At 48.7% G+C, this 18969-nt stretch overlaps 1 protein-coding gene across 1 annotated transcript in view; it reads left to right on the forward strand.

Moving 5' to 3' along the window:
• The window catches only part of FBXW8 (F-box and WD repeat domain containing 8), an 88486-nt gene that overhangs the window by 41798 nt on the left and 27719 nt on the right, over window positions 1–18969 (forward strand). The window contains exons 6-7 of the mRNA XM_084764823.1: window positions 12663–12859; window positions 15527–15733. Coding sequence (XP_084620949.1) covers window positions 12663–12859; window positions 15527–15733 — 404 coding nt within the window. The remainder of the gene's footprint in view (window positions 1–12662; window positions 12860–15526; window positions 15734–18969) is intronic.

The following is an 18969-nucleotide window of genomic DNA, read 5'->3' on the forward strand; positions in this document are numbered from 1 at the left end:
TGACTGTTGGTGGTGTCTGAATGCAGTGTGAGCCATGCTCCTTCCCTTTGGCCAGGAGTGAAGCTTTAGAAGTGGAGCAAAGTGACCCAAAGGTCTGTGTGAGCTGTGAGCTGCCTGCCGCCTCTGGCTACGGATTGTGGAGAACTGTTTCTACCCAGGGCCTTTGTCTTGACACCTTTTTCTTGACACTTTTCTTTTAAAGTCCGAGTCATCAGCTCTTGCCTGCTATTCTGAGGCTCAGGAGCAAACAGCAGCACTTAAGCTCCTTTCCAACAGAGAGTGAAAACTGCCGGACACTGTCCTTGTAGAATGTAGTCATACCGTTTGCACAGCAGTGGGAATGCGAGCAGGTGGTTTTTTTTGTTTTTGTTTTTTTTTAATGTGCATTGGTGTTCTGCTTGCATGTCTGTGAGAGGGTGCCAGATCCTCTGGAACTGGAGTTACAGACAGTGAGATGCCATGTGGGTGTGGGAATTGAACTCAGATCCTCTGGAAGAGCAGCCAGTGCTCTTAACCACTGAGCCATGTCTCCAGCCCGAATGCAAGCAGTTTTATCATATTCAGGGGAGAAGTATCAAACTTCTGCTGAGATGGCTCAGTCGGTAAAGGTGTTTGCTGCCACGGCTGATGGCCTGAGTTCTTCCCAGAACCATGTGGTTGAAAGAGAGAACCAAGTCCAAGCTGTCTTCCGACCTATATGCATGTACACCCCCTACACACACACACACACACACACACACACACACACACACACACACACACACACAGTTTTAAAAAATTTAAGTGCAGAGTTGAAAGTGGTTTAGAAGTATTTGAGACATTGAACCATTGAACATTTTGTTTATTTTTGCTTTTGAGACAGGGCATCTCTTTTGGAGTCTTGGCTATCCTGAAGCTCACTGTGTAGATTAGGCTATCCTAAACCTCTCTGTGTAATCCAGGCTATCCAGGCTATCCTGAAGCTCGCTGTGTAGTCTAGGATACCCTAAAACTCTGTATAGTCTGGGCTATCCTGAAGCTCGCTGTGTAGAGCAGCGGCCTTGGAGACATTGCACTTGAGTGTGACTGAGACCCAACACATCCCAGGGTCTTCGATTTTGTTTAGACAAACTGCGGAGACTGTAATGTCGTTGAGCTGCTGAATCACACTGTTGCTTAGAAGGCTTTCCTGCCCCTTGGGGAGAAGAGCTGGGGACTGAGCCTGTTGCATGTGCCTGGGGCAGGCTGCTCCTTCAGCTGAGGCTGCTCCCATGGCTCCCTGAGAAGAATCATGCTGATGAGATGTGTCTTTTATTTTCTATTGCTAATAGTGACCCCTTCTTTGAAGGAGCTGATATTTGAGAGCAGATGGTAAATTACAGTACATTGCCCAAAGTCACTCCAGATATGCTTTGCCGTTCACTCTCAGTGAGCAGGTGACATTATTGCCAAACAGGACTTCACTGTCCCGCTGCAGTGATACTGGTTGCCCCACATTTTGTGCCTCTCTCTGACGTTGGACTGTAAGGGCCACCCCACCTGGGAGTGGTGGTGTGCGCTCCTCTGGTGTCCTATGCTCACCCCACAGATGGCAGTGCGCAGGACCTGCTGCTGTCTCCTTTCTAGGGTTTACCCTGTGAGAGTGGTAGCAAAGCAGTTCAGGAGACCATTTAAAGAAGCCCATCTGACTTCTTTCCTGCCTCTTGAGTTCTGAGAACTGCTGCCTTCAGCCTCTCACCAGCAGGCTCGCTGGCCCCTCAGGATAGCCACCTGCCCTCACAGAATGTTGTTGAGTACATCACTCAAGATAAATAGAAAATGGTTCTTGAAACAACTGCAAATGAGCAATCTGGGCTTTGCTGTTGCTCACGCTGCTGGCCTGTCTCTGATGTTGGCTTTCTCAGTGAGGAGGGAGGGAGCTCAGAGTACCTTGCCTCCCTTCACGGTGGACACTGTAAGCTGCAAGCGGAAACCAAGCCTCTCTATTTGGTCAGGCTTTTAAGAGAGCAGCAAAGGTGGAACTAGAGCAGTGTGTGGCCATGGCTGCCAGGCTCAGCAGCCCAGCAGCAGTGGCCAAGCTTGAGCCCTGTGCTGGAGGCTACTGCTCCACCACCAGGAACCAGCTGCAGGAGAAATGGCTGACTTTGGAACTTGGGAGGGGAAGGGCAAAGTCAGGAGTATATGAAGGCATCACATGCAAAAAACACGGGAGGAAGCCTTTGGTGTTCCATCAGTCAGATCTGGCCAGTGTGAGTGTCAGCATGAGCAAGGACGGTGGCAGATGATGGCCCACTGAGTAAACAGGGATCCACAAGCATTCTAGAACAAGAGCAGAGGATTAAAAAGGGGATGTGAGGAAATCCCTTCAGCTGGAGCGTCAGCTCATAAATATAGAAAGCATGGTAGGAGTAAAAAGTCACTGTTGGTGACTAATACAAAATCAGAAGAAAAAATAGTTTGTGCTAAAACTAGTGGATAAGAACGAGATGAGACCAGAATTTCCTTTAGTCTCAAAGAGTAGCCTCAGGAAAGATTAATTAAAAGAGAGAAGAGCGATGTGCTGTGGGGCAGCTTGGCCAAGTCGTCTTAGTGAGGGGCCACGTTGAGTATCATCACTGCTGGCCCAGACTTACATCTCCACCACGTGCATGAGCGCACAGCGAGACCAGCACACTGTAGCTCTGGCGTGCCAGAGCCTGGCCACAGAGTCAGGAAGCAGCAAAGGGCAAACCCAAATGGAGGGTCATCTCATGAAATGGCTGCCCGTCTCACAGGGCTATCAGCATTGTGGAGAGCTGGGACAGTCTCTCAGGGCCGTACTAGACTAAAGGGCAGTTGGTGCTCTGCTGGGTGTATCGGTGCTTTTTCCTTCCTGTACTGGGGATGAGACCCAGGGTCTGGTGCGTGCTGAGCTGTGCACGTCCTGTCCTGCAGCCTGGTGGAGAGGACAGCCGAGTGAGTCCTGATGGGTTAGGCAGTGGCCGGGGCTCGCAGACAGTGCAGAGGGCTTTACGCAGCGCTGCTGGGACTTTGAGATTGTTTCAGAATAGCAAGTTAAAAAGAAAACTGTGGCCTCTGCACAAGATTTTACGTTTGGAATTAGAATCCATTTTGTTTTAAGTCTCTGTGTGTACACACATATGTGTCATACATGTATACCCTCACGTTTATGTGGCAAGTACTTTACACACTGGGCTTCTGTTACAAGGAACTTAGAAATTGAATCACTCTGTTAAGTATGAGTTTCCAACACTGTCACTTCTTAGAGAAGAGCAAAGATGCGGCCCAAACTTATACTAGTGTACGGGCAAGAGACAGCACAGGACAAGGCAAGGGACACTAGTATGTGGGGTGCGGGAGTTTAGGAGCCGGCGCTGAGAGCTGCAGAACTTGCCCAGGTCAGCGACACAAAGATGCTCTTGCTCTTTCAACAGCATCTCTCTCCTTCCCTCCCCTACCCCCTCTTTTTCTCTCTCTTATTTTTTCAAGACAGGGTTTCTCTGTGTAGCCTTGGCTGTCCTGGACTCACTTTGGTTGTTGCCAAATAAATAAATTTTTGCTAACACAGAAAAGAAATTTTTGTATTTGCTTAAGAGCATTTGTGAGAAAGCTGTACCCAGTCTATCCCTAGTTGTGCACAGCAGTGCTGATGCAGACAGCCTCTGGGTGCTGCAAGACCCTGAGAACTAAAAGCAGAAAGACGTGACGTGAAAACACCTGTACATAATGTATGCATAAAATCCATTTAGTACACTTAGCTGTGTTCCTGGGTCTAATATGAGTACATAAAAATCACTTGTATTCAAGTTAGCAGCAAATAATTAGAAACTGGTTTGTTTGTTTGTTTGTTTGTTTGTGTAACAGGCCTAGATTTCCTAGCCACTCTTTGTAGAGTAGGCTAGCCTCGAATTCACAGAGATCCGCCTGCCTCTACCTCCTGATTGCTAGGACTAAAGGTGTGTGCCACCACACTCAGCTTAGAAACTGGTTTTGTATTAAAATATGAGGGGGAGGAGGAAGGTAGGAGAGATCTGGGAAGTATTGGGAAGGAGAAAATGTCACCAGAATACATGAAAAAAAAATTTTTTTTCCAAGAAAAGTGTAAGGGAGTTGAGGATTAATCCATCAAAATGGTAAGATTTCTGTGCTGGGAGCTTTGTGGAATACGCTGAGGGGACTAAAGAAAGCCTCACACAGAGAGCTACGGTGTCTACAGCCTGCTCACCTGACTGACAGGGATCTCAGGCAGAATCCAGGCAAACTGTGAAAAATGAACAAAAAAGTACCACACCACAGGGCCAAAAAAGAGCTACAACCTAAAGAATATACTTACCTCTAAGATTTACACTAAAAACCTTAGTGACCAAGACAGTGATGCTTGCAGCAGAGTGGACCTGTGCCCCAGTGGTCACACAAAGTCCACACAGAGACCACGCTGGTGTTCGTCCACCCTTTCCCCTTGCCTCTGCTGCAGAGACGCTAAGCTGCTGCAGTGAGGCTCTCGCCTTTTCAGGGGATGGTGCTGAAGTACGCACTGTCCCCTACCTTCCCCTCACCCCCCAACAGCCCTCTACCCCACGTGGTAGTGCTGACAAGCTGCTCAGAGTGATGGCAGTGCTGCATGGAGACCTTCCCAAATGAGAAAAGAAACCAGGGGACTTCGTTAGGACTCAAAACCCTCATCTGTTAAAGATCTCACTAAGCAAAAACTCAGGCATGCTGTTTAGCGCTCTAGTTGGTGTGAACCTGGGAGAGCAGGGCCTAAAATCAAGGCCGACTAAAGTCTTGTGCAGTAGTGCATCAGAGTCACATGAGTGAGTTGTTCAATCACAGAGCAAGCCACGATAGCGCTGGTATCATAGGCATGCACCACCATGCCTGGCCTTACATTTTTACTTGATTAGAAACTTTATATAAATTTATTTTAAAGCCCTTATGTCAAGGGGTGGAGAGGAGTGGCTTAGTGATTAAGAGCATTCATTAGTTGCTCTTCCAGAGGACACAGGTACAGTTCTCAGCACCTGTGTGGTGGCTCACATCTACCTGTAACTCCAGTTCCAGGGAATCTGACAGTGCAGGCACCAAGCATATAAGTGCAGAGACACGCATATAAAACACCCACACAATTTTAAAGTCCTCTTAAGAAAAATTTAACACAAAAACTTGAAGTGAAGCCGGGTGTGTAATCCCAGCACTCAGGAGGAGGCAGAGGCAGGCAGATCTCTGTGAGTTCAAGGCCAGTCTGGTCTACAAAGTGAGTCCAGGACAGCCAAGGCTACACAGAGAAACCCTGTCTCAAAAAACAAACAAACAAACAAATAAATAAAGTTGAAGTGGTATCATAAGCCCATCAGTGTCTTCTGCTTCAGTAGCTGTCAGCATATGTGTGTCACTGTTACACCTATAGTGACCTGACATTACAGGGTTCTGAGTTGTGTATAGCCATGCCGTGACCAAAAGCAAATCAAGGGAGGAAGGCGTTTAGTGGGATTACACTTCAGGCATGGTCTGTTATGGAGGGAAGTCAGGACAGGGACTCCAGCAAGAATCTGGAGACAGGCCTGCTTGCTGTCCCACACAGCATCACCTCCAGCCAGGGAACTCACAGCCAAACAAGTGCAGCAGGGACCATGGACAATACTGCTTGCTGGCTCACACACAGGCCATGCCCAGCTAGCTTTCTTAAATAGCCCAGGGAGTGGTGCCACCCACAGTGGCCTGGGCTCTCCTATATACATGGGAAAAAAGGCCATTCCCCACCAACATAAATGCCCAAAGGCCACTCTGATCTGGCAGTCCTTCAATTGGGACTCCCTTATTTTAAATTTTTAAAGTTTTGTCTTCTGTGTGTGTTTTGCATGTATGTATGTATGTATGTATGTATGTATGTATGTATGTGTGCCCCATCTGTGCTGGTGCCCAAGAAGATCAGAAGAGAGTTGGAGCTCTGGGGTTGGAATTACAGACAGTTGTGAACTGCCCTGTGGGTTCTGGGAATTGAACCTGGGTTCTCTACAAGAGCAACAAACGCTCTTAACCACTGAGCCAACTGTCCAGCTCAGAGACTCCCTTCTCTGGTCACCTTAGGCTGTGCCAAGTTGACTGTTGAGCTAACTTGGACAATGCATGTTTCCTGTTAGAAATAAACAGTCTTTTAAAGAAGGGAGAAAAAAGATCCAGCATTTACTGGAGGGGCCTGGCTTGGCCTGTGCTGAGTGGGTGGCTCTTTCTGTTCCAGGGAGCTTGTGGCAATGATAGTTTTTGACTGTCAGAGTTGAATGCACGTGAACTGTTCAATGACCCTTTTAAAATTTGAGTTTCTAATTTAATTAAAATCCACTATAAAATGATTATGATTGAAAATGTCTCATTACTAGTCAGATTATCATAAATGTGTAACAGGTTGTTGTTCAGATAGCATTACATGTGGAAAGAATTGCGGCATGAAAGTGTAAATGACAGCAATCGTGAAGCGTGTGCTGGTTTGTCTTAGGTGGTGGTGAGCACCCCAGTCAGGGTCCCAGCCAGCATCTGAAGCTCTCCTGGATGCTCCCAAGCCCTCAGCTGCCTCCTTGGGGGTCTCCCTTGTACAGCCTCCTCCGGTTTTGCTGGCTTCTCAGTACGTCTCTTCTTTCTTGGGCTCAGCTCTAATTTTTACTGAGACACTGGGCAGTTAGCAGTGTGCTATTCTCCTCCTTAGCCCACTGTCTTATTCAGGTGTTGTCTCCTGATAGCTTTGGGCTTGAGAGCCAGGAATCCACCCTCCTGCCTCCCTCCCACCTCCCTCCTTGAGCCTCTACTACCCTGGCCCTTCCAGCTTCAGCCTCTGTTCTTCTCTCCCTAACCTTGGTCCTCAAGCCTGTTCTGAATCCAGTCTAAAGTGCACCTTCCAGAGTATTTCCTGCTTATTGTTTTCCTTCAGCAGGCAATGGCATGCGGCCTTAGGGGAAGAGTCTCCTCATTCCACCCTTTTTCTCCTTCAAGACTTGCCTGATACAGCCCTCAGGACCCTTACTTGCACTGATATAAACTCCTGTTCTGGGGAGATGATTCTGTGGGTGAAGTGCTTGCTGGGTAGGGCTCCCACATGCTGTGACCCTACACCAGGGAACACAGGAGCCTAGCCAAAGCCGTGAGCTCCAGACTCGGTGAGAGACCTCTTCACACACGGGCAAGATGAGACAGAGAGACAGAGACAGTGTCCCAGAGAGCACACTTTGATCCTCTCAGGCTTGATGCATGTGTGCAACCTGAGGTGAGTGTACTGTGTGCAGCTAATGAAGGGGCACACACTTATGTTTACTGAGTGCTGGGGGTGCATTTTGAATTTCTGCTAAAATGTTTTTCCCTTGTTGTAGAATTCCCTCCATGTCCTTCTTAACTGATTGTAGAAAAGCATTTACTTCCATAGTGGGAATGGAGCGTGCCAGCTGTCTGTGTGAGAAGTCAGCCTCATTGCGCCTCTCTGAGCACAGCTAATTGATCCTGCCTGTTTAGCTGTCCTGGTGCTGGGACTGCACTTCAGGTGTTAACCGTGTAAGCTCCAGAGGCTGGAGCTCACAGAGGGCGTGTCCCGAAGGGAAGCTTCAGAGACCACAGCGGACTGGGTAGTTGAAGGGTCTTGCGTGTGACTGTCTAAACTGTAACCTCTTTTAGACCCCAGGTCCATGGATCAGATCGGAGGGGAGGGCCAGTGCCAGTGTGTGTTTCCAAAACCAGTTCAGTGGTTATTTACCTTTCAAGCAATTAACGTAATTACCATTGTGCTGAGAAGTAATTGGGGAAGTTCTGCCCTGAGCTCTGACGGCCCCGCCGGGACAGTTTTAGTTGGGACTTATTTTTTTGATGGAAGCCTAATTGCAGTTTTGGCTTTGTGCACACAAACAGAAGCAGCTAATTGTTTAGGCAAATAGCAGATTAATTTAAATATGCATCCCTAATAAAACAAAAATGGTATCCATTATGGTCCTTGTTCCCATGCCGAGGAATATAAATATTGTGTGCAAGCACCATTAGGCGGAGTTCTTAAGGACTGTCATTGCTGTTGCACAGTGGTAGCACTTTCCAGATACGAGTAATCTTTACAAAAGCTAACATAAATCAGCCGAAACTCATTTAGATCCCATTTCGATCCCATTTCTACTATGTGCAGTTTCATTACCACACTCTGGCTGGCCTCCTCTGGGAGGTAGAGGGACGTGCTGCAGACTGGCATGGGTGCCCGTCCACAGCTGCTGAGCAGCCTTTATGTCTCCTCCAAAGCCTGGCCCTCGTCACTCATGTCACTGCTGATGACTTCCTGGTCTAGGCAAGTGCTGAGTGCCCTAGCCCTGCTGTTGCTCATCAAGGTGCAGGCACTGAGCAGGGAGCCAGGGCACTGCCAGGTCCCGCCCCTGCCTACTTGGGGGTGGGGTGGGGGGCTTTGGCCTTCGTTCACTGTCTTCTCTCAGATGGGCTTTGAAAGACAATGTTTCTTTGTCTGCAGCCTTTCAAATTTCTGCTGAGTAAGCCAGTTTTGTTGTAGTCCAGCACTGCCCAGAGTTCAGCATCTTCTCGGCAGCTGTTCAGGTTAGCTCTGGGGAAGGGCGCCTGCTGCCTTTGTTATTCTGTGCGGCCTGGAGTCCAGCTCTTGAAGCTCTGGGCTGCTGCGGGAAATAGGGACAGGCTCATAAGTTGCCAAGCAGCTGCTGGGGGGGGGGGGCACTTTGCCTTTGCCTTTGCTTTTGTTTTGCTGTGCAATTTTCTTGTTTCACCGAAGCCTGAGATGCAGCTGAATGTGGCGGGCACCTTTTCAGTGCCTCCTCACTCTACAGTCTCTTCCAAATACATAGAGGGTGGGCAGGCTCAGAGGACTTGAGTTTGTGTTTTGGCATTGGCTCATCAGACCAGGGCTGGGGACTTGCTCATGGCCCCAGGCTCCCATTTTGTTGTATGCTTGGGGTAGAAGGCCTTGTGGGATGGAGCTGGCTCCGTTAGAGAAAGCTGCTTTGTAGGGACTGGCAGGAGGAAACAGTTGTAGAGATTAGCGCTGAGGTCTGTGGCATACACAAGTAGCCTTGGTCCCCAGTGTTGTCTGGGTTGCTAGTTCCAATCCCTTGTCAGCTGCTTTGGCCTGTGTGACACAGCCTGTGCCTGTCTGATCAGTTTCCCTTCTGTGAAGCTCCACTGGGGTCTCTTTCTTACAACTGAATATTTCTTCCCGAAGCAGGAGGTGCGCATTGGCCAGGCTCTGCTAATAGCACCCCTCCCTCTAGACCCGCTGACTGGGGTGTGCAGAAACCTAGCACACAGCTTGCATTTTATATGTCACCTGATGCCGGAAGCCGAGTCCACCTTGTTGTTGGGGCAACAGTGTGCTCATTTAAACAAATACACATCAGATTTTTAACTATTGTCCTTGGTTGAGAATTGGGTTGCTTTGGTTCTGACCATTGTTGCTGTATCTCCCTTAATAAACACGTGGTGAATATAGACTAGCTCAGCTTAGTGCCTGGGAAGGTCATCTGCTCCCTGCCTGGGGCTGAGGGCGAGTGGGGGTGGGGGGTGGGAGCTGAACAAACCTTATGACTTCCTTTCTGTTGCTGGGATAAAATTCTGACCAGAAACAATTTAGGGGAGAGGAAACAGCTTATTTGGGTTACCCTTCCCAGTCCCAGTCCATCACTGAGGATGGGCAAGGCAGGAGCTGAGGCAGAAACCGTGGAGGAGGATGCTTGCTAGTTCAGCATACATAGCCCAGAACCACCTGCCAGGGAATGGTGCTGCCTGCAGTGGGGCTTCCTATATCAATTAACAATCAAATCAGCCCCACCCGAACCCCATCATGCCTTCTCTGCAGTTCCTGAACTCACTCCTCAGGTGACTCTAGGCTGTATCAAGTTGACAGGTTGATCTTCATAGGCCTACCAGTGAGATGCTTTGTCCATGTCATCAGAATCCCGCTCTGTGCAATAGGAGCTTTCTGTTTTATACCATCCTAAGTGTGGGTACCAGTAACTGACATGGTTCCTTAGTATAGCACAGGGCTCAGCGAGCACCTGCTCCATGTGTGACTTTACCGGCTGCTTTTTCTTCTGGATGATAACCTCCTGCTGTAGCATGGGACGTTCTTGTAATGGAGGTGTTCACTCCTCAGGTTGAAAAATACAGTGATGGAGCTGTGTTCACTGATAAACTGTTCAGTGTGGTGTCTGTCTTAGTGATTCAGGCACTGGGAAGCAGGCGTGGGACTTGTAAAGGCTGAGCAGATGCTCTGTTACAGCTGCCCAGCTGCTACCCTGTGTTCTGACCAAAGCTTCTGGGTTTCTGCTGCTGCAGAAGGTGATGTCAGTAAACGTAGTGACTACATGGGAGACACAAGTGACTCTCCTTCTTACTTCCAGCACTCTGAGAGATACTGGCTCACCCACTCTGCAAAAGCAAGGGTGATGGCAGTAGTACAGAGATCGGGAAGGGGAAATGGCCATGTGGCTCTGAAGTCCTTGGACTTGGTGAAAATCTTGTCACTTGAAGTTAAGCCATGGTGAGCTGAGCATGGATCTTAAGGTCCTAAAGAGGCTGTTCAATAATTGCAAGGAGAACTTTGGCCAGTAAGCCAGCAGAGGAGTTGTGATAGAGTAAGCACATAGTCAAGAACAAGGTCCAGAGAACAATGGAAAAGTACCTAACCAGTGTGGCTAGGAGATGGCCCAGTGGCTAAGACTATTTGCTTCTCTTGCAGACTTTGATTCCCACACCCACACCTATAACTACTGCTCAGGATATCCAAGGCCTATGGCCTCATGGGCACCTGAACTCATGTGGTACTCACATACGGAGACACACATGACTAAAAGTAAAATAGATTTCAAAATGTAAGTAGTCTTAACTTACGTTTTAAAAAAACAAGACCAAATAAATGATAGCTACAAGAAATTCACTGTATGTATTATGTATTTAGAGGGAAATTATTGCTCACCGTGGACTTGCTGTGATGCTGACACTGTCAGTCTGCTCCCTCAGCCTCCCAGTTGCTGCAGTTACAGATGTGTGTCACCAGGCCTGGCTCCAAGAACTCCACTTTAAAAATAAAAACACAAGGGCTATCTCAGACACTGAGGGCTGGAAACAGAAGTGGCTCAGTGGTTAAGAGCATAGTCTGCTATTCCAGAGGTCCAAAGTTCAATTCCTAGCATCCACATGGTAGCTCACAACTGTCTATAATGGAATCTGCTGCCCTCTTCTGGTCTGCAGGTCTACTTGCACATAAAGCACTCATATACATAAAATAAATGAATGAATGAATAAATAAATCTTGTTTTAAAAACCCTTAATAAATAATAAAAACACAAAGCAAACAGGTGTTTTAATAAGAATTAAACAAAGCCAGAGAGCTGGGTCAGTGGACTTGAGAACAGAGGCGCTAACCAGGGACCGAGAGGGACAATTAACTTAAGAAACCCTAAGAGCGCCACATGGCTCCAGAGCTGGTGCTTACTACACCAGTGCCATCAGCAAGGCGTGGCCGGCCTGTTGTACACCTGCAAGTGTAACTGGAGAAGAGGGGATGTTAATGGTGACAGCAGGCTGGGTGCTCGAGAAAGTGCTATTGTGACAGAGGAGGCAGCCTGGAGCTCAGCTCTGCGCTTAGTATTTACTGCATCAACTCTGTTTGAGAAAAGGACACTAGCCAAATCAGCCCTTGCCTAATAGTGAAAGCCGTGTCCGTAGATACACTTCAGGTATACCCAGGGTGCACTGTGTTAAATAGCTTCTATTCCAGGCAGAACATAGGGGGACTTTGGTGGTGTGTCAGTTCTCAGCAAGCCCAGCTCAGCACTGTCACTGAGAGAGCAGTCAGGAAGTGGTTACCCAGCTACTTAGGGCTTCCCCTGTCCTGTCTGTGCGTGTCTCTGTTCTTCCCACAATGGGGAGCACACAGTGAGAAGAGGCATGAGATGCTAAGCACTCAAGGGCTCTGCACAGCAGTTCTCACTGCGTAAAGCTTGGGAGAGGCCATTTCAAGATGAGGCCTCTTGGAGGGGAGGTGCTAGCTCCTAGTCAGTGCGTAGGCACCCACATTGTGCATCTTCTGTAGCACATTGCCTCCTTTTGAGGCAAAATAGAACTTTACCAAAATACATGCCAGGGGACCCTGCCATGGAGCCTTTGGTGACCTGCCTGCCTTCCATTTGGCCACAGTTCTTAGGAGCATGCATACAGTTTGTGTGAAGGCTGTCCCTGTTGCTGCTCCGGGACATTACGAAGTCTTGCAGCACCTAAGCCTGTGTCTGTGTGCAGATGGTATTGTAGAAAATTCAGGCACTTTGAGTTTAGAAATGAAGTGAAGAAGAAAGAGAAGACAGAGGCTGAGAGGAGCCGGTGTCACTGTTCAGCAGCAGGAGAGGCAGGACCAGGGCTGGCTTTATAAATGAGCCATAAAGGAAATCATGCACATTGTTTGTGGAGGGTCTTCCGTACTGCCCGCACACGCGGCTGCCCAGTGGCCTATGCGGGCACTGCTGCCTTCAGAGGCTCGTGGCACGGAGTGACACCTCCAAGTCCTTGCACCAGGAAGCAGTGGAGCATTCAAATAAGGAAGTATACACGTCATCCTCACGTAGTAAATTTGAGAAGGACCGCGTGATTATCCTGTGCCTGTGTGCTCTGGGTTTACCGCTGCTCTCTGCATTGCTCCTTCCTAGGGATTCTTAATATCTGGGACCTACGGACTGGCAAGTTCCCCATCCATCGCTTTGAGCATGATGCAAGAATACAGGCCCTTGCCCTGAGCCGGGAAAAGAACACTGTGGCCACAGCGTCTGCCTTTGACGTCGTGATGCTATGCCCTAACTCGGAGGGACACTGGCGCATAGCTGCAGAATTTGAAGTTCAGAAACTGGTGAGCCCTTTGTATGCTTGTTAGTTTGTATTCTTAGAATCTCTGGGTCTGATATAAACAGAGAGTGGTGCCTGGGGCCATCAAACTCCCAGCAGCCCACTGAGATGGGTGATACAATGTCCTTCCTTCCCCCAAAAGTCAAGAGCCCCTCAGACTGGTGAATTGACTTGCCCCCTGGTTTCCAAGCTCGGAAGTTGTGACACAATCCAAGTGCTGACAGGGGCTGTAGATTAGTGGTAGAACCTTTGCTCAGGCGCCTGAGGCCCTGCTTCCTTTGTTAAATGTGTTTGGGGATGTGCTCAATAAGAGGTCAGAGGTGTTGGACCCCCGGAGAGGGGGTTGTGAGATGGGTGTCTGGTGTAGGCCATTTGCAAGAAGCAGGACATGTTCTTAACTGCTGAGCCATCTCTCTACTGCCAGCTTCTAAAACAAAACACACAGCACCACAGGCAAACATGAGCTGGCTTCAGGGCCAGAGGTTTTTTTCTTACCCATGGTCCCAGCTTCCTTCCCACCAGCTTGGCAGACTTGCCCTGGGAGCTCAAACTCCATTTCTGGCCCAATGCCTAAAGGAACAGCAGTGGTACGTTGTGGTCTGTATGGAAGGAAGCATTCGTGCCACACTGTTGTCTCACCTAGAATTGAGCATAAGTAGCTTTTGAGGACATCTGTGGTAGCCAGTGTCGATTGGGAGCAGGGCTCCAGGATGCCATATGAAGCTGAGCCAGCTCGGGGCTTTGCACAGGGCTCTGACAAGTTCAGTTGTCACCAGTCGTGTTCACCAAGCAGAGACGGTTTGGTGATAAGGCAGTGTTCATCTGTCTGTGCCGAACTTGGCTTTAATTTAAACACACTCATTTTGGCATTAACCAGGGGAGTAAAAGAACTAGCCTCGAGCAAGGATAGATGGCAACTTGGAACTGGCTCCCCTCCGCCTTTCCCTGTGGGGACCTTAGATTTGAATAGCAAGCACCTGGTGTCACTGCTTCACCTCCCTAAGCTTGCTGCTGCAGATCAGCTCTGTGGCTCTTACAGGACCTGTTCCTCTAACAGGACCTGAAGCTCTCAGCGCATCCCAGGGCTGTGGAGAGAGATGTGGACCAGCACAGTTGTGCAGGCTGAGCACCCCTCATGAAGTGTAAATCCTGCCGTGGCAACCAGGTGCCATCCTGAGGCCAACTGGAAGCTTTTGATGCCGTTTACACCTCCCAGCGAATGCTGGCCACTGCCAGTCTGAGCCTCTTAGCCTGCTAGAAATGCAGCTAGAAGCTGAAGTTAAATGGGGAACCAAAAGATGATTTTAGGAAAGTAAGAAATGCATCTTTGTAGAGACAGGAGTGAGCAGTCTCCTGAGCAGTGCCAACTCTCAGCATTATTTTCCAGCCTGGGTGCCAAGTTGCCACAGTATGTGCTATGCATCCCTGGATCAGGCACCCTGGTCCGTGGAGCTGGACCATCTTTGTTCCCTAGCTGTGCTCCCTGAATAACAGTGGCAGTGTTCCCGGGGCTGCAGTTTTAGCTTGGAGCAACTGGCCTTTGTAATGGATCTGCAGCCCAAGATGTTGGGCTGCTCAGCACGGTTTGGGCCCAGGATTAGCAGAGGTACTGGACGCTTGCTCGTGCTCAGTTCCCCAGGGCAGTCTGCAGACCTGCTTTTGAGCCCTCTGGCGTATTGTCAAGGCGATGCTGTCCTTATAGCATGCTTTTCATAATTCCATAGCGGCTCACCTTCCACATCCACGCTCTCTGAGATCACTAAACAGGTGCAGTGTGATGTAGACTGCTCTGGGGAGAAGCGGGTTATTCCTCGAGTGTCCTCTTCCCCCGTGCAGTCAGAGAAAATGCTGACAGCAGTGCAGTTAGTCTTTGCTGGTCTCTACCCTCAGGTGGTCACATGGCACAGGGGTCATTGCCTGACAGGCAGATAGGAGAGAGCTGATAACACGTTTGCATCTTCTGGTGTTACATTTGTGGTACTTACACATATCTGTCTAAATGTTTTTGGACATTTGGAACTGGGGAGTTTTTAAGTTTCCAGTAAAACAAGACAAATAAGGATAGCTCTAATGCTTCCGTGTTCAGGATTTAAAAGACCCAGTAAGGCTAACATCGTGAAATTGCCTGTCTCCCTGCTTGAAGACAGCCATTGTTGTAAGACATACCAAGCCTAAGGCAAGTGCTGTGGCTCTTCCCGTCTGCCGGAGCTTCAGGGAGTAGCCACTGAGAAGCCTCTTCCCTGGTCCTCCAGCCCCAGCTCACCCACAGGGATCCCATTTGGATCGTGTTCTCCCGTGGTTGTATGGTTTTTGCTGTGTGGGTGTCCATAAGCACTGACAGAGGGGGCCCCCTGGGTCACAGTGAGCTTGGCACTCTGGGAAGCATTGCCTATTTTTCCTGAGTAGGAGTTGGACTGGGTTATGTCTCCTGTTCACCTCCAATGAAAAATTATATCTCTGTGGACTTTGGCTTTGTGGCTTCCCTTCTCAGAGTATGCATCGTGTTTTTGCTGTTACTGGCATCTTTTCATCTCAGCAGAAGCCACATGGGTCCCCTGTAAATGGTCCCTCTGCCCAACTGTTCCTACAAGCTGTGCCTATGTCCAGGGTGAATTCCTTCTTGACCAAGCCAAGATGATTTTGAGTGACTAAACAACGCCTCTTTCCGCAGGTTGACTATCTTGAAATAGTTCCAGACACTGGGAGGTACCCTGTGGCAATAGCCACTGCTGGGGACCTGGTGTACCTGCTGAAAGCTGAGGACTCAGCCAGAACCCTCCATTATGTCTACGGCCAGCCTGCCACATGTCTGGATGTCTCAGCCAGCCAGGTTGCCTTTGGAGTGAAGAGTCTGGGATGGGTGTACGAAGGAAATAAGGTACGAAAACAGGGGCTTGTCCATTAGCAAGAAAGAGCATGCATTTAATTTTTCTTAAAGGCAGCTGAAAAAGTACTAAGCTCTTTCTGTTTTGGTTTGGTTTGGTTGTTTGAAACAGGGTCTCCCATATCCGAGGCTGGCCTTGAACACACTATGTAGCCTCCTGCCTTGTCTCATCCTGAGTCCTGGGAGTAGCCCCGTTGTTGTTTTCAGCTAGGCTAGGGCCGTGTATTAGGGTGGCAGAACAATCCAAGCAATTAAACAGAACGTGAGATGGCACGTTTTTTCCTCCACTGCACACAAAGGCAATGAGTGACTTCTGTGTGTCCATGTAGAAGAGTCTAACATATGCATAGATGTGTCTGTAGACCACACGCAGATCTTTGCAGATACAGGATCATGACATGTCCTGTTCTATGCCTAGCGTTTTACTCAGCAGTGTTTCATACCTCATGGCCCAACTCCCCACCCTAGAATTCCAGCTTGTACTTGGAGCTCATCGGCCATGTAGCCAGTGCTCTCGCTGCTGGACGTGTATGTGAGCCACGCTCACTGACTGGGCTGCTCAGGCAGTGCTACACCACATACTGCATGCAGCTTACAGAGATCCTTGTGCAGTCAAGGTGCAGGTGGCCATTGCTCTCTAAGGCAGAGCCAGTAAGACAGTTCAGCAGGAAAACACACCTTGACACAAGCCTGATGACTATCCACTGTGCCCCACATGTGCCACCACACACGCACACACGCACACACACACACACACACTCTCTCTCTCTCTCTCTCTCTCTCTCTCTCTCTCTCTCTCTCCCTCTCCCTCTCCCTCTCCCTCTCTCTTAATAAGATTAGGAACTAAAATGAAAAGTTTCCATCATAGTCTCTGTTGTCACCAGCAGTGCATGCGAGCGCCTGCTGATATGTGTGACAGGGCACGGAGACAGCCTTTCCGTTAACCGTCGGCTGATGCCTGTGTTTTTGTCACTGACGTGCTTACCGTCCTGATTGCAAGCCAAGTCCTCAGTCCTAAAGCTGATTTATAGACCTCACTCCTTTCACTGGGATAAGGGAGATGGCTGAAATTTTGTTTGGCTTTAGGTTCCTTCCAGTTTACCTGCTTTTGACGCCACTGGCAGTTGAGGTCTTCTGGAAAGGAATACCTGAACCAAAGCCTCCTTCTCCTAATGAAAGCGTTCCTTTCCTACACAGCAGTAGTGTGAATTGGAGAGTCAGGCTCTGCACATACACTGCCCGGTCCTGCCTGTCCCTTTGACCCTGTGTGACTTCAGGCAAGTTGTTCAGTCTTCCTTTGCCCCTCTTTAAAATTTTTTAGATTAATATTTTATATTTTATGTGTGCAAGTCATTTGTCTACATGTATTTTTGTGCACCACATGCATGCCATGGGCTCCTTGAGATCAGAGAGCACTTTGGATACGTGGGCTCCACCCCTGGGCTGTGCCGTCGGCTCCATGGAAGCAGTGTGGACTTAGTTCACATCAGTGTTGCTCCATTAGCCCTGGTGGCGTGTGTCCTCTTAGCTGCTGCTCACACTGGATTCCACATATGTTTGAGCTGTGCTCCAGTTACCCACACAAGAAGACTGGTCAAGGCAGCAGAGCCTCTCAGGAGGGCAGTGCCCTGCGCTGGTGCAGACCCAAGGATGCCAGAGTGACTTCCCGGGAAGGGATAGGAGGAGGTGCCAGGCCTTGGTGGTGCTCCTTCTTCACTGCATGGACTCCTGGAGGAAGGTCTTGACTGCTCATTTTCTGTCTGTTTTGCCTTCACAGTTTTGTTTCCTCGTTTGTGAGTGTCCGCAGTGAAGTCAGGTGATGGTGACGTTAATACTGTCTGTTTGAAATCGTGGTATTTTAATCTCTGTCCCACTCTCTCTTCACTTCACTTGCTAATAGCAGGGCTCTCCCACTGAGCTGTGCTCCTCTCTGCTCTTATGCTGTAGTAATCTCATAAACCCGCTCCTTAATTTACCGGATGTGTACATTTCCTCTAGTCACGGAATTTTTTTAATTCCTCTTAAACTTCCAACCCAATGAAAGCATTGATTGCAATTATCAGCAGAATAAGAGATTTTTTTTTAAATTTATGCTTAGAAATGCCTTGCCCCTCAAATAACTTATTACTAGTTTTGTTGCTTTTAAAACAATCTCATTACTATTCTTTTATTGCTCTTTTAAAGTGAGGCACAGAGGTGTGCTGACTATAAAAGTGTTGCTAAGGCCATTTTTCGGTTCTGTCTTTAGTTTCAGAGCATCTTCTTGTCTCCACTGTCTCTTCTGCTTTCTCAGAACAACTGCATGTCAATCATAGTTTCCAGTCCGTGTCGGCTAAGCTGTGTAATGGAGGTTCAGTGGCTCTTTGCTTGTGAACACTGTGACTTGGCCACATGCATTCAGCTTGGCAGTGCTGTGAGCCGCCTAGCAGCAGGCTTGCCTGGAGCTATGCACGCGGGAGACTTCCGTCTGTGCCTCTGGCCTCCATCGCTAGGACTCAGATGAAGGTTTTCTGAGAACAGAGAGTTTGGTCTGTACCTGATACAGGGCTGGAGCTTAACTGCAGTGCACTGTTGATCAGCTGTGCTAAAAGCACACTCAAGTCCAAACGCTGAGATGAGATTAGTTGAGAGCGTGACTCGCCATAGCCTGTAGGAATGTCTGAGAGTGCTATTTCTGGTCACTGGACAATATCCTTGTGCCACATGCTGACCACGCTGGTGTGTTATAGGCACCACCACTGTATGAGCATTGAGTAAGAGCGTTTCGGCGTCCTTCTTCCGTTCACTCAGCAAGCCAGGTCATATGGGCATCATGGACACTCACCACATCAGTGTGTTTCTGGCATGGCAGTACTGAACGGCATCACACACAGACTTCTCCACACTGGCCCTGTCAAGTGACTGAACTCTGTCAATACGCCATTTACAGAGCTTATCTACCTGAGTTTCAGAGCCGGGCTTTCCTCTGTCCTGCAAGCTGGAAAGCTGTGGAGAGTTAGTGATCTCCACATGCAGACTCCAAGGGACAGTTGTTCCCAGCCTTGATCTGGAGGTCAGGACTGGTGGCCACACAGGATTTACCAGCATTTTCTTTGGCTACATGAAGTCAAAGAAAAAGTCTATATTTTGCCTTTACTTTAGAAGTCAGATTTTAAAACATTTTTTTATGTGTATGGATCTTTTGCCTGCATGTGTATTTCTGCACTGTGAGCATGTAGAGCCTTCAGAAA

This window comes from Acomys minous (genome assembly GCF_964271855.1).
Source record: "Acomys minous genome assembly, chromosome: 16".
NCBI classification, from domain to species: domain Eukaryota; kingdom Metazoa; phylum Chordata; class Mammalia; order Rodentia; family Muridae; genus Acomys; species Acomys minous.